This window comes from Homarus americanus, unplaced genomic scaffold (assembly GCF_018991925.1).
Source record: "Homarus americanus isolate GMGI-L3 unplaced genomic scaffold, GMGI_Hamer_2.0 scaffold14467, whole genome shotgun sequence".
NCBI lineage: Eukaryota > Metazoa > Arthropoda > Malacostraca > Decapoda > Nephropidae > Homarus > Homarus americanus.
The window spans coordinates 5461752-5476416 of record NW_024733734.1 but is presented as its reverse complement, the minus strand read 5'-3'; the positions used below and the strand labels follow the sequence as shown (position 1 = coordinate 5476416).

General features: G+C 37.9%; 1 protein-coding gene across 2 annotated transcripts in view; it reads right to left on the bottom strand.

Annotated features, from left to right (window-relative positions):
* LOC121869949 (collagen alpha-1(I) chain-like) overlaps positions 1-7111 on the bottom strand; it is a 21443-nt gene extending 14332 nt beyond the window's left edge. The window contains exons 1-3 of one of the 2 annotated variants that reach the window (XM_042371542.1): positions 7010-7110; positions 5298-5421; positions 4546-4779 (exon numbers count right to left, since the gene is read on the bottom strand). In XM_042371542.1, the coding sequence (XP_042227476.1) occupies positions 4546-4779; positions 5298-5421; positions 7010-7078 (427 nt within the window). In that variant the 5' untranslated portion in view covers positions 7079-7110. Of the gene's footprint in view, positions 1-4545; positions 4780-5297; positions 5422-7009 lie in introns of both variants that reach the window. The other variant, XM_042371543.1, reaches the window with a different exon arrangement.
* Between the last annotated feature and the right edge of the window lie 7554 nt (positions 7112-14665).

Sequence of the window (14665 nt, the reverse complement as noted above, 5' to 3'; positions counted from 1 at the left end):
TATCTTAATGATAGCGCACAAGTAATTGATATATATTTTTGTCATTTCTGACTTACAGTCTACTGCATAATCTTTCACCTTCTGAAAATATAATACGGTTGGAAATAAACCTTTTCACACAAATTTGATACACATTTGCAGCTCATTTATAATTGTTATTATTCCTTATGATAATGCATTCTTAGAGTATGCTTTTCCACTACTACCTTATTACACGTAAAACTCTAAAATCTAAATTCCTCTATCTCTTTTATTCCCTTTAGTCACACTGGTTGTTTAATGTTTAAAAATATGATATAACTTTTAATCGTTTTCAACTTTCACCTCCTAGATTCTTCACACAAGTTAATCCAAAACTTTCTCAACAATCTGTCAGAGAAAATTTTTTTGATGTACGTGAACTGTTTGCTTCCTAAATATTTTCTTAATAATTCATATTCACACTTTTTCCTTTATAAAGGGTATTGACGATGGCTTCTCTCGTATCATCTGGCACACTTTCACCTTTCCATATTCTTCACTAGTTTCGCTCTCTCACGCATACACACTACTACTACTACTACTACTACTACTACTACTACTACTTTATTGTCAGTTGATATCGAGTATGACAATAATCCAACGATGACAGTAAGGCCAATGGAAGTCATGCACATGTCAAGGCGTTGTTCTCCACCACAGGTTTTGTACCTCTTGTATCAAAAAGGACTTCCAACTACTATTATCATTATCATGGGAACACTCTACATACGAAAGTGTTCAACGCCTATGCTCCCTCAAATCAGCTTCACTACACAGATCTCTTCATATATACTGAAACCACTGTCCTATTTTGGAACCTGAGCACTAGACACAAGGTTGACCCCACCATTAATACCAATGGAAGGAGACTTATTTAATTATTAAGCACATATGAAGATGTTCAAATCATTGTTGATAGCGAGCCTTCACACATCTATGGCGGGCTTTAGAGAAGTGTATTGGCTTTAATCTTTCATCCACAACTTAGAACTCCGATGTAGCTACTGATCTTATGTCTGATTACTAACCAATCCCAACCAGTATATATGTAGCCAATGCCACCCCCCCCATTGGTGGAAAACTTAACAAACGTAGACTCACAGTCAAGAAAGAATATAAAAAACAGTTTAGAGACTTCATTTATGACTGGTACAAGGATTACAAGCCTAACAATTACCAAAATCTCTTCACCAACAATGTCTTCTATAACCAGGAAGACTGGTGAGGATTACAAATAACACAGGACTCCTCAAATGTTAAAACTGTTTCAAGCTTCGCTCACTGCAGTCCGGGTGGGCGCGAATGAACTTAGACAAAATTCATGGGGAAAATATGTCAACAGCCTGAACCAACACACACCCCTTAGCAAAGCCTAGAGAGACATAAACACAATCAGAGGTAAACACAGTAGGCACGAATCCCATCCAAAAACGCTACAAAAATATAATGACCTAATAATGAAGTGGATTCATGTCTTTAAGCATAACATGTTACCAACTAGGAATCGAGAGCACCTTGATGCCTAGTCTGTAGAACGAAGTAATCTCATCAACTTTATGCTGAGCAAACAACACGATGAGTGAATGTTCCATATACTAGGTGGGAGCTTAATGCTGCTCTCCTTAAGGATAGATCCACTGCTCCTGGTAAGGACGAAGTCACCTTCAATATTGTAAGACTACTAAGGCGTGTGCTGACTCACTCTATTAATGGCATTGTACAATATGAGTCATGCCGAAGGCCAACTACCCACATCCTGGACCAAAACCAAAGCTGGAACACCCTGATGCCTTTGGTCCCATATCACTAACTATCTGCCTTTGTAAGACTTTTGAAAGGATGAATCTCGGAAGACAATCATAAATGCGTACATAATTGCATCACCACATACCTAACAGTGCATGGGAATGAAAGACACATATACACCACATTTCTTGACCTAAAAGCTGCAGTTCATATTACCAATAAGCAAATTATATTGTGCAAACTAGAAAAATGAATATAGGAGGTCGGCTGTATAACTGGATAAGTGGTTACCTCACAAACAGAAAAGTAGCTGCACTGTTTCAGGGTTACAAAAGTGACGTCAAAGATTTGCAACTTGGTACCCCGAAAGGTGGAGTTCAATGCTCCTATGAATGCATTATTAAAGTCAATCCCAGACAGCCCCAGCAATATTAGTGTCAGCTATGCAAATAACATTCTTATATATATTAAAACCACTGTGCAAACCACTGTGAACCATGTACGTACAGTCAGCCTGTGAGAACCTTGATCTCATCATCTCCACTGAGAAAATTAAAGTATTCAACAAACAAGCTGGTAACCACAAACGACGTCTATCCAAACTATCAAAACTTAAATATCTCGGTGTCTCTATCTCCTCTGCAATACCTCACCTGACTCACTGTACAACAGCTAACCCGCCAATGTACTGAGAGGTTAAAACCCCTTAAATGTGTAGCTGGGTACAACCCACAATGTACCTAGGATATATAAGATCTGTGATAGATTACCTCACACTAGCCTTGGTCCTTCGTGACGGGAGAGGCATTGACAAACTCAAAAAGACGCAAAATAAAGCTCTTAGAATAAACTTAGGCTGTCCCATGAACACCAAAGTACTCAATATGAGGAAAGAACTAGGAATACCCAGTGTCAAAAACAGAATACAGTAACTGGGACCAAGCTCATGATAGCCCATACAACATTGCTTCTAGGAAAGTGCTAAATTATATGAGTCATGAAACTGGTGAATTTAAATAGATCCAAACTACTGCTACACATATGAGAATGTTTGGACAATACAATCTGTACATGGTTGATACACCAAAGAGCTCTTGAACACATACATAACCTATGAACTGAAAATAGCATCACACAGACCATCTACACCAGTGGTTCTCAACCTTGTTTGCCCCATGCACCCCTTTCACCATATGTCAGAATGTCATTCCCCCCTCCTTTCCAAGATTGTCTGCCTCAAAAAGTGCATTCCAAATAATATGCATATAATACTGAAAATCCTTTATTTTTCCATATTAGTATCAGTTTCCCCCCCCCCCTGAAAACCTGAGGGGGGAAATTCCCCCCTGGTTGAGAACCCCTGATCTACACTGTCTGTGGAAGGCCTGGAAGTGCTGTCATTGTGACTCAACCTAACGGTAATATAATAGAAAACGGAGCTAGAATTAATAACTGGGCATTCACTCAAAAAACTGAACCATTTGCCATACTCACAGCCCAGAAACTTGCTGAAGACACTACCACTGGCAGTCTCAAAATCACTACCCGCTCTTGATACCCTAAACTCAGATTGTCACCCACTTGTTGACGAGGTATTAGGGTCAAGCTACTGTGGATCCCCTCTCACATACGCGTCAGTCAACACGATAAATTTAATGCCTTAGATAAACTCGCGTCCAATATATACAATGTTGAATAAAATCTAGGACTGTCAAACAGAACCATAAAAACTGTAATCAGAAAAGAACTTGATGAATTTGAAGCAAGTAGATAAATGCAAAGAGGCTTTAGTCAACCCACTATTTACCATGATAAGATGTATCAAGTAATACATGTCTATGAAGCAAGTAACAAAATCACTAGATAATAATACTTATCACCGCTAGACTAAGGTTAAGATTTATTGCATTTCCCCGGCAGTATGCCCCACAAACAGATGTGAACAACTCTAAATGTAAAGTGTGCAGTCAGACACAAGGCTACACATTCCAACACTACATCATAGTTCGGAAAAAAAAATAAAAACTTATAAGTATAGATATGAGATGGCACAGCACTTTATCTGTGATGGGAAGATACCTGATATACTAAGGCTGTATCCACACTTTGCATCTAGCACCTAATAAAAATTCTATGTGCCGATTTAAACAAACAATGTACTGGGAATTGTAACACTCAATGCCATAATATCATGACCAAAGGGGTCTCATAAACACCCTTTGTGGCCTCTACTCTCTAATCCTTTTGCGCTACCATTCACAGGATAAGTATTGAGTACACAATAAACTAGCTGCTGTCCACGGCAAATTAAAATTACACATACATACATACATGCATACATACATACATACATACATACATATATACATACATACATACATGCATACATACATACATACATATATACATACATACATACATACATACAGTACATACATACATAAAAAAACTCATACATACATACATACATACAGTACATACATACATAAAAAACTCACACACACACACATTAACCAACTTGTGATAAAATGTTGGCTTTCGTCGGTACTGGAGGCAGGTGTTCATAGCCCAGGTAGTTGACCTTCCTAGATGAAGGCGATACACAAATGTCAAGTGGCAGAACAATTTAACCCTTACATTACTACACTGGCTTCGGGTGGATGATGATATATTTAACCTTATCGCGTGTTAGAGAAAATAAAAGTTCAATCCAGGTAATGGTAAAAGTCTTTTTTAACATGTCTGCTGTATACTTAACTTTGTAAAAAAAATACTTACAACATTTTTCTCCAGCTGAGCATTTGCCGCCTTTAACCTTGCCGTTAGAGCACTTTGAGTAGCATATTCCTCCGACGTCGGTGCAAGACTTCTTTTTCGGCTTTGTACCATATTTGCCATCTCTTATTTTCTCTTCATTTTTTTCTTTCGGCTCCATTTTCTTATTGTTCCTCCTCCTTTGCTGGTGTCTTTCCCTCTGAGACTTTTGCCTGTGGAGCCTCGATTTCTCGATCTCTGCACAAATAACATATTATAGAGTTTATCGATTTGGAAAAACATAATTTTTAGCTCAATGAGAGCTAAACTTTACCAAATTTTACACTCACAGGTTTTCGATGTCACTCTCATAAAAATACTCTTCTGGTGGTAATGTCGGATGTCCTTGGTCAAATTGCCTTTCTGCTTACCTGCACCATCTAAGTATATTAGAAATTGTGCACTTCCACCATTTTCAGCATATATAACGCATGCCGGCTTTGTTTATATTGTACACACGTGCTAAGGTATGCCTCTCGTCTACAAAAATGCCAACCCAGCTATAAAGAGCACTATTAATTTACTCATTAATAATAATAATAATAATAATAATAATAATAATAATAATAATAATAATACAAATAATAATAATAATAATAATAATAATAATAATAATAATAATAATAATAATAATAATAATAATAATAATAATGGATACTGATGATGATGTTGATGATGATGATTATTATTATTATTATTATTACATTAGCGCTTACTATTTCTTGAAGGAGTAATGCAGCAGACTTTATCTTCCTCCTGGCAGTCTGCTGCAGCTGGTTGAACTTCACATTCCTCTTTGTTCACACAATTCCCACCAGCATCTTCACACTCATTGTCACCCTGCAACAAAATATATTAACACCTCAATTATCACTTGCATAGAAAGATAAAGTTATCATTCTCATAGTTTTCTATCATAAAAGAGGGCTGTTTTTGTAGCCAAATTATGCACACTGTCACAGTACTTCCTTTCCTCATATCTCCGCGTTTTTACTTCACGATAGGTTAGTATTTTGTTCTGGGCTGGGTGGTGTGTACACGACTTATGACCAAGTAATGACTTACCCAAATTAATTTAAGGAATAATTACGAAAAGAGTGGATGTAAGAGGTAAATGAATAATACGTAACCAATGGACAAATCGGGTATTATTGCTATAACCTATACATGAAATTAGTATATTGAAAAAATTAATGCCTTCTATCACTCATTCATAGTAAGCCGCCGTACTCTACATTAATACTAATTCGTTGTCAAATGTTTGGATTATCCACTAATATTGATCATATCCTGTAACGTTTCTCCAGCTCAGATTTATATGAAAAAAAATTCATATATACATCCCACAACCCATGATCATATTATATACTCACGAAATAAAGAAACGTGTGTTTGATATCTATGGCTTTTAAAATGTACAAAAATTACTCATACCCATCGGGCTCTCCCATGACTCCCGCACAATTTTTATCTTCAAGACAGTTCTTTTACAGACAGACAGACAGACAGACAACAGATAGATAGATAGATAGATAGGTAGATAGATAGATAGATAGATAGATAGATGGATAGATAGATAGGTAGATAGATAGATAGATAGAAATCGACAGTGGAAACCACCTATTAGCCCTGTTAGCTTAACAGAAGATGAGGAAGATTTATATAATTTGGCTAATTTGGTATTGTTCAACGAGTTACTAAATGTTCTTGAAGTACTGAAGATTCAATTCACAAAGAAAAGAGAGGTAAACTTTACATTTCCTTTGTGTTAGTCAAAGGACTCTTCTACAGATGAATCTTAGCACCGCCTCCATTATTTACACAACAAATAGTTTAACTCTCCTTCTCAGTGTATTCTTATCATTCGTTAATAACACCACATTAGAAGGCTTCCAACCTCTTTCTGGTATGTGCTGAAAGTGTCCACGCTTCTGTCCTTGTCATATAAAGTCCCTCTGGAGCCTTTTTCTCAAATTGAAGTTAATATTTATTTTCAATGGACCTTTTAAATTATTAAATGCTGTTTTTGCTTACCCTATTATCGCTTTGATTACTTCCGTACATCTACCATCACAGCCATTACTACCTGCTAATTTAACCAACTTCTGTGAAATATTAGCCTATTATTAGACACACAGATCGACAGGAGCTAAGTATGTTTTCAGGTGAACACCTAGACAAAATATCAACCACCAGTTAGATATTCAATATCACATTTCCAGATATCTTCAATAGTGATGGAGAAGACAACACGGAGTATTCTGAAGACAATGAAAAGTACCTCGATAACAGTTTGATGAGGATAATGAACTTACGTAGAATTTATGTAAATCGTGTATGTGATCCATACTTAGGACCGTAGACCTGATATACACCAGAGAAATGTTGCGCTGCTGTTGTTTTACTACCAAAGACTACACTCACTAACCTGAACTGAGGTGGAGAAAACTGCCACCAGCAGAACTATTACCAGCGTTCTCAGTGTTAACGCCATCATCGTGGGTTTGCAGCCAACTGTGACTCTACTCCGTCACTGTACCTTTTAAAGACAGACGTGAACGAATAGCACATGCGCAGAATCGATACAAAAGCAAATATACAAGTGCGCAGCAAACGGTACTGGCACTGTAATTCTATTGTATAAGTAATTGAGTCAACGACCGTAACGGTTATTGACTCATGGTGTTGCTGCGGAAGAAATATACAGACAAAGTCTGTGCTTGTATATATTTGTGTATTTAAGATATACTGTATAATCCAGTGTATTCTGTTCTTAGTAAACTGGGAATTTATTGACTTTGCCTTGATAATACGAGGCATAAATTTGGCGTTAATTATGGGTGTTTAAATTATTCTTTCCTTAAAGGGAAAATGTCACCAGAATGTAGTACTATAACAGTTTCTTAGAGCATTTAACCACATGATCCATATACATAAAGGAGAAGATGTAAGTCAACAATTATTGGTAAAATTAAACACAAAGCAATAAATAAATTAAAACAACAAAGAAACAAGAATACCTTATATATCAATAATAAACTTAAAAAAAAACCATACTTAATTAATTTGTTCCTAAGTTTACCTCCTATTGCAACATTCACCTTTTATTTCATTTTTCACTTTATGCCTCTTATATAACATTCAGTTGTCACGTAAAACTCTGGTCTTCCCTGTTGTATTATACAAGTCGCATAAGTCTTGTTGTATAAATGATCTTGTTATGTATCCTATTGTACAAAAAACTGGTTATATATTATCCTGTTGTGTAATATTTTTATATACCAGGTTATTATAATAATCTTTTCATAACTCCTGGTGTATAACTAACTTGTTATATATTTTATTGTAAAATTAATTTGCTATGCCTCCTATTGTATATGGAACTTGTTATGTTTTCTGTTGTATCATATACACTTTCGATATCTCCGGTGTTTTGTCAAGTAATTGTAATATTTCCCTCCTCCTACAGTATATAATTCAAATATTGTGCTTGTTGTTTTACATGATGCACTTCTTATCAATGTTCATCATGTCATTCACATATCATACGTCACACACTTCTTAAGTTTCACTTATATGAGAATAAATTATATTTCCTTTAATATCATTATTTTATATCCCACCTATTGCACTATACACACTTTAAACCCCACGCTATATATCATATTGCGGTGTCATACAATATCTCCCGGTCATAACACTTGAATTATGTTTCGACACCACCCTTAATGTTGTGTCATTTCCACACACCACCCTCCTGATGTTGTGTCACTTCCACACACCACCCTGATGTTGTGTCACTTCCACACACCACCCTGATGTTGTGTTACTTCCACACACCACCCTCAGTGTTGTGTCACTTCCAAACACCACTCTGAAGTTGTGTAACTTCGACACACCACCCTGATGTTATGTCACTTCCACACACCACCCTGATGTTGAGTTACATCCACACTCCGATCTGATGTTGTGTGAGTTCCACAAACCACCCTGATGTTGTGTCACTACCACACAGCACCCTGATGATGTGTGACTTCCACACACCACCCTGTTGTTGTGTTACTTCCACACACCACCCTGATGTTGTGTCACTTCCACACACCACCCTGATGTTGTGTCACTTCCGCACACCACCCTGATGTTGTGTGAGTTCCACAAACCACCCTGATGTTGTGTCACTACCACACAGCACCCTGATGTTATGTCACTACCACACAGCACCCTGATGTTGAGTTACTTCCACACTCCGATCTGATGTTGTGTGAGTTCCACAAACCACCCTGATGTTGTGTCACTTCCACACACCACCCTGATGTTGTGTCGCTATCACACAGCACCCTGAAGTTGTGTCACTTCTACACACCACCCTGATGTTGTGTCACTTCCACACATCACCCTCGGTGTTGTATGACTTCCACATACCACCTTGATGTTGTGTCACTTCCACACACCGATCTGAGTTACGTCTGGCATTTCTAACTGCTTGAGTTACTCTCTTTCTGATACTTCGGTAAGCATCACCGAAAGTTATGGGTCTTTTTCCAAATTTCCTTTGGAGTTTGTGTTTTTCTTTTATGATTATCTTAATTTCGCTTGTGATATAGGGTTTGGAAATGGATACATTTTTCACTGAATTAATCTTGAGCGGAAAGCACTTATCAAAGCAAGCATTGAAGATGCAAGAGAAGTTGCAACTTTTCACGTTGGGGTTGCCGGAGGCATAGACAACACCCCAGTTAGCATTCATTAGCTTGTTTTCAAAAAGGAGCATATTGTCGGTGCAGTACTCTCTGTATTGGGTTGAGACTCTACTAGAACTTTCAGGTCTTCTGGCTGTTTTATACATGGCAAAAACTGGGAAGTGATCTGAGCTAATGCTATAAACAATTCCACTTGCAAGATTGTTACGAGTGTTGTTAGTCCAGATATTATCTATCACAGAGTGCAGTCTGTCGATTTCTGAGTCTATGTCTTCTGTTGTTTTCCCTTGTAGATTAATTGAATGGTGATTACCTAAGTCTATCTTTGTAGCTGTCCCAGTTTGTTTTGTTCATTTTCAGTCTCTTTTTTCATTGGTATCTATATAGGGAGTACATTCATCACCGCAACTTGCTGCATATATATACACAGTCATAACACCTCAGTGACATCACCTCACCCCCAACCCCCAAGTTAGTACATAAGAATATAAGAACATAAGAAAATAAGGAGTCTGCAATAGGCCGGTTGGCCAGAGTATGGCCAACCACTCTCTATCATCCATGAATCTATCTACCCTCCTTTTAAAACATTCCAGCATTCGAGCTAAGCTTGTTTCACTCGTTCACCACCCTATTTTTTAACCAGTTCCTTCCTATCTCCCTCCTAAACCAAAACTTATCCAAGTTAAATCCGTTGCTACGAGTCCATTCCTGCTGGGATACTATAAAAACTTTATCTATATCCCCTTTATTGATTCCTTTCACCCACTTTAATACTTCTATCATATCTCCCCGCACTCTTCGTTTTTCTAGGGAATGCAAATTTAGTTTCTATAACCTATCTTGATATGGAAGGTTTCTAAGTCCCGGAATCATTTTCGTCATTTTTCACTGCACCGATTCCAGTGAATTGATATCCATTCTATAATAAGGGCACCAAAACTGAAACGTATAATCGAGGTGCGGCCAGACTAGCGCAAGACCAAGTTCCAGGTTGCTGATGTGACTTTCTGCCTCATTTATACACAATTGCAGGGTCTCAATTGTTTCTCTTACCCTTGACAACACAACAAACATATATTGTTTCTCACTCTTGATCTTATTTTTTTTGTATTTCCTTATGGTTCTTTATTATGATTATTATTATTATTATTATTATTATTATTATTATTATTATTATTATTATTATTATTATTATTATTTCATTTTTGCCCTCCAGGCCCCGATGTGTGCCCGGGTGGGCTAATCCCGAAAAAAAATAAAATAAAAATAAAATAAAATATATATATATGTAATATTCAGAAATTTCAGAGTAATTTCAAATGCCCCGCCATGAGTGATACTGAGCGTTCAAGGTCATCTGAGGGGAGGGAGCGCTGCCTGCTCGTAGCGAGAGATTGCGGAACTAGGCCTATATGATATTAAATGTGATTTACCGAATTAATAATGATGCGATTCATGAAGTTAAGGGACTATTATTGAATTTGAAATTATTATAGATCGTTTAGCAGTCTGAATAATGTTACGGGTGTCCCAAGGAGTTATTAGTTAGGCGGTAAATATATCACGTAGGCCCAAGCTAACGCCTTGAGGAGACGCGACGCTGGCTAGGCCCCAGTCCCGGAGAGCATTCACACAGACAAGACGTTCCGCGCGTCCATCAGAAATAGTCACGTGGCCTAGTCACCTGTGCTGCGCTATTGCAGTATAACAAGTAAGTCTCATTCGATCTCAGACAGGGTTAGATAGGGCAGTGATAAAGTAAACTAGAGCTAACAGTGAGTTCATTTCAGGGTTTCCGTCAGAACCCACTTGACTGGAGTTGACCGGAGTTGACTGCGAGAGATTGACTGCCGTTTGAGACTGCCGCTGATGATTGAGGGTGGCGATTGTCGCCATTGGACCGATCAGTGTAGGCCTGTCACGGTTTAGCGGGGTAGCAAAGGATCTCTTGAGTGAACGAGTGCTCCCGACAACTAAAACGACACGGGACCAGCATCAGCAGTGGGTGATCAGTTCTTACCACTCCGGTGCACAACCCCACATGTCCCGAGCAGCTAGTGAAACCCTCTTGCTAACGGGAAGCTAAAGTTTCTCTCAACTGTACAAGGTCTGATTGGCTCACTCCCTTCCGCTTTATGGACGCACTGGGAGTACACTGAGGCTATCTGAGTAAACTAATGGTCACACACTGAGACCGTGAGTCTAGGTCTCTAGGAGATACCTAGAGGAACATTTTCCCTCCCTTATTACGGGTGTAGTTAACACCATTCCTCAGACTGATATTATCTTGACGTGTGTAGTTTAATAGTTTCTAAATAATTTTGATAATATTGTTTTGAATGTTTGTGCCATTAAGTGGAACCAGAGTGATACTGTGATTTGATTCTTTTAATGCCTCTAATTGTTCTTCATAATTCTGATCTCAGGTATAACCTTGTTCCCCAGAGTAGTGGGTAGGTTAGGTTAGGAAGTGTACATCTGTTGGGGTGCTATAATTTTGTTGAGTGCCCTTAAGGCCTTTTCATTGTAGAGTATTTAATTTCTTAAATTTTATTACCATTTCCTCAGCGACTGATATTATCTTGTTGAGTGCCCTTAAGGCCTATTCATTGTAGAGTATTTAATTTCTTAAATTTTATTACCATTTCCTCAGTGACTGATATTATCTTGCTGAAAGCCCTTAAGGCCTATTCATTGTAGAGTATTTAATTTCTTATCTTTTATTACCATTCCTCAGTGACTGATATTATTTTGTTGAAGACCCTTAAGGCCTATTCATTGTGGAGTATTTAATTTCTTATTTTTAGTACCATTTCCTAAGTGACTGATATTATTTTGTGAAAGCCCTTAAGGCCTGTTCATGTGTGCAACAACATTTCTTAATACTTCAAATTTATTGTTGCCTGTGTTTCTAATAATTTCTATGTCATGTATAACTTTTATTCCCCAGAGTAGTGTTTAAAGTTTAAGTTAAGAGGTGCGCATATTGGTGTACCATTATTTGATTGTGTTTGTAGTGTTGGAGGGAATATAAGTGTCTAAATTTTACAGTGTGTCTCATTCATCCCAGTCACAGACGCTATCCTTCCACGGGTCACGGACAGTTCATTTTGTGTAGTAGATTTAAGTGTTCTTGTGCTGGTTCGGGATTTTTCTCAAAGGGGCGCTTCCACTGCCTTTACCATCTATTAAATTTTAATAAACCCCAAGTCAAGTGAGAAATTAAAGTCCAGCAAATTCCGACCGGTTACATATATATATATATATATATATATATATATATATATATATATATATATATATATATATATATATATATATATATATATATATATATATATATATATATATATATATATATATATATATATATATATATATATATATATATATATATATATATACAGTATGTAATATTCAGAAATTTCAGAGTAATGTCAAATGCCGCGCCATTGGCGATACTGAGCTTTCAAGGTCGTCTGAGGGAAGAGAGCGCTCCCCGCACATAGTGGGAGGTTGTGGAACTAGGCCTATATGATATAAAAAATAATTTGCCGAATTAATAATGATGCGATTCATGAAGTTAAGGGACTATTATTGAATTTGGAATTATTATAGATCGTTTATCAGTCTGAAAAATGTTAAGGGTGTCCCAAGGAGTTATTAGTTAGGCGGAAAATATGTCACGTAGGCCTAAGCTAGCGCCTTGGAGAGACGCGACGCTGGCTGGTCCTCAGTCACGTGAAAGTGAATGGACCTACAGGACGTACCTGCACGTCCGTCCACAGGAATAGTCACGTGGCCTAGTCACCTGTGTTGCACTATTGCAGTATAACAAGTAAGTCTCATTCGATCTCAGACAGGGTTAGATAGGGCAGTGGTAAAGTTAACAAGAGCTAACAGTGAGTTCATTTCAGGGTTTCCGTCAGAACCCACTTGACTGCGAGAAATTGATTGCGAGAGTGATGACTGCGAGAGATTGACTGCCGTATGAGACTGCCGTTGATGATTGAGGGTGGCGATTGTCGCCATTGGACCGATCAGTGTAGGCCTGTCACTGTTGTCGCCATTGGACCGATCAGTGTAGGCCTGTCACTGTTTAGCGGGGTATCAAAGGATCTCTTGAGGGAATCTAGCCGTCTGGGTGCCCAGCTGACGACGGGACGATCGTTGGGGTCATCAGCTCTCCTCTACCTCGGCTCACAACACCACATGTCTCGAGCAGCTTAGTGAAACCCTCTTGCTAACGGGAAGCTAAAGCTTCTCTCAACTGTACAAGGTCTGATTGGCTCACTCCCTTCCGTTTCATGGATGTACTGGGGGTAAAGTGAGGCCAGCTGAGTGATACAGGACCGCACACTGGGGCCAAGAGTCAGTGGAGTTAGAGGTACACTTTCCAAGGTGGAGAAAGGCTGATTTGGGCCTTCAACTACGGGTGCCTGTTGGTTGTGCCTTAAACGACTACGGAGTGCAGGTGGAATCTGTGTGTGTGTTAGGTTAGGGAGCATGGTTCACGGGTATTGGACTCAGTAACGTCTTTATAATTGTGACAATATTTTTGTGTCTAGTTAATACTATTTTTTCAGTTACTAATGTATGCTGTGTGCATTTAAAATTTCTTTATAGTTTCAATCTCTGATATAACCTTTGTTCCCCAGAGTAGTGTTTAAGTTAGGTTAGGAGGTGTGCATCTGTTGGTGTAACATAATTATATTGAGTGCCCTTAAGGCCTATTCATTGTAGGGTATTTAATTTCTTATTTTTTAATACCATTTCCTCAGTGACTGATATTATTTTGTTGAAATCCCTTAAGGCCTGCATCTGTTAGTGTAACATAATTATATTGAGTGCCCTTTAGGCCTATTCATGGTGGAATTATTAATTTCTTATTTTTGAATACCATTTTCTCAGTGCTGGATATTATTTTGTTGAAAGCCCTTAAGGCCTGTTTCATGTGTGCAAGCAACATTTCTTAATACTTCAAATTTATTGTTGCCTGAGTTTCTAATAATTTCTATATCATGTTTAACTTTTATTCCCCAGAGTAGTGTTTTAAGTTCAAGTTAAGAGGTGCTCATATTGGTGTACCATTATTTGATTGTGTTTGTAGTGTTGGAGGGAATATAAGTGTCTAAATTTTACAGTGTCTCATTCATCCCAGTCACAGACGCTATCCTTCCAAGGGTCACGGACAATTCATTTTGTTTAGTAGATTTAAGTGTTCTTGTGCTGGTTCGGGATTTTTCTCAAAGGGGCGCTTCCACTGCCATTACCATCTATTAATCTTTAATAAACCCCAAGTCAAGTGAGAAAATAAAGTCCAGTAAATTCCGACCGGTTACAAATGGTAGCAGAGCTTAGTTTTTATTTCGTGACTGATA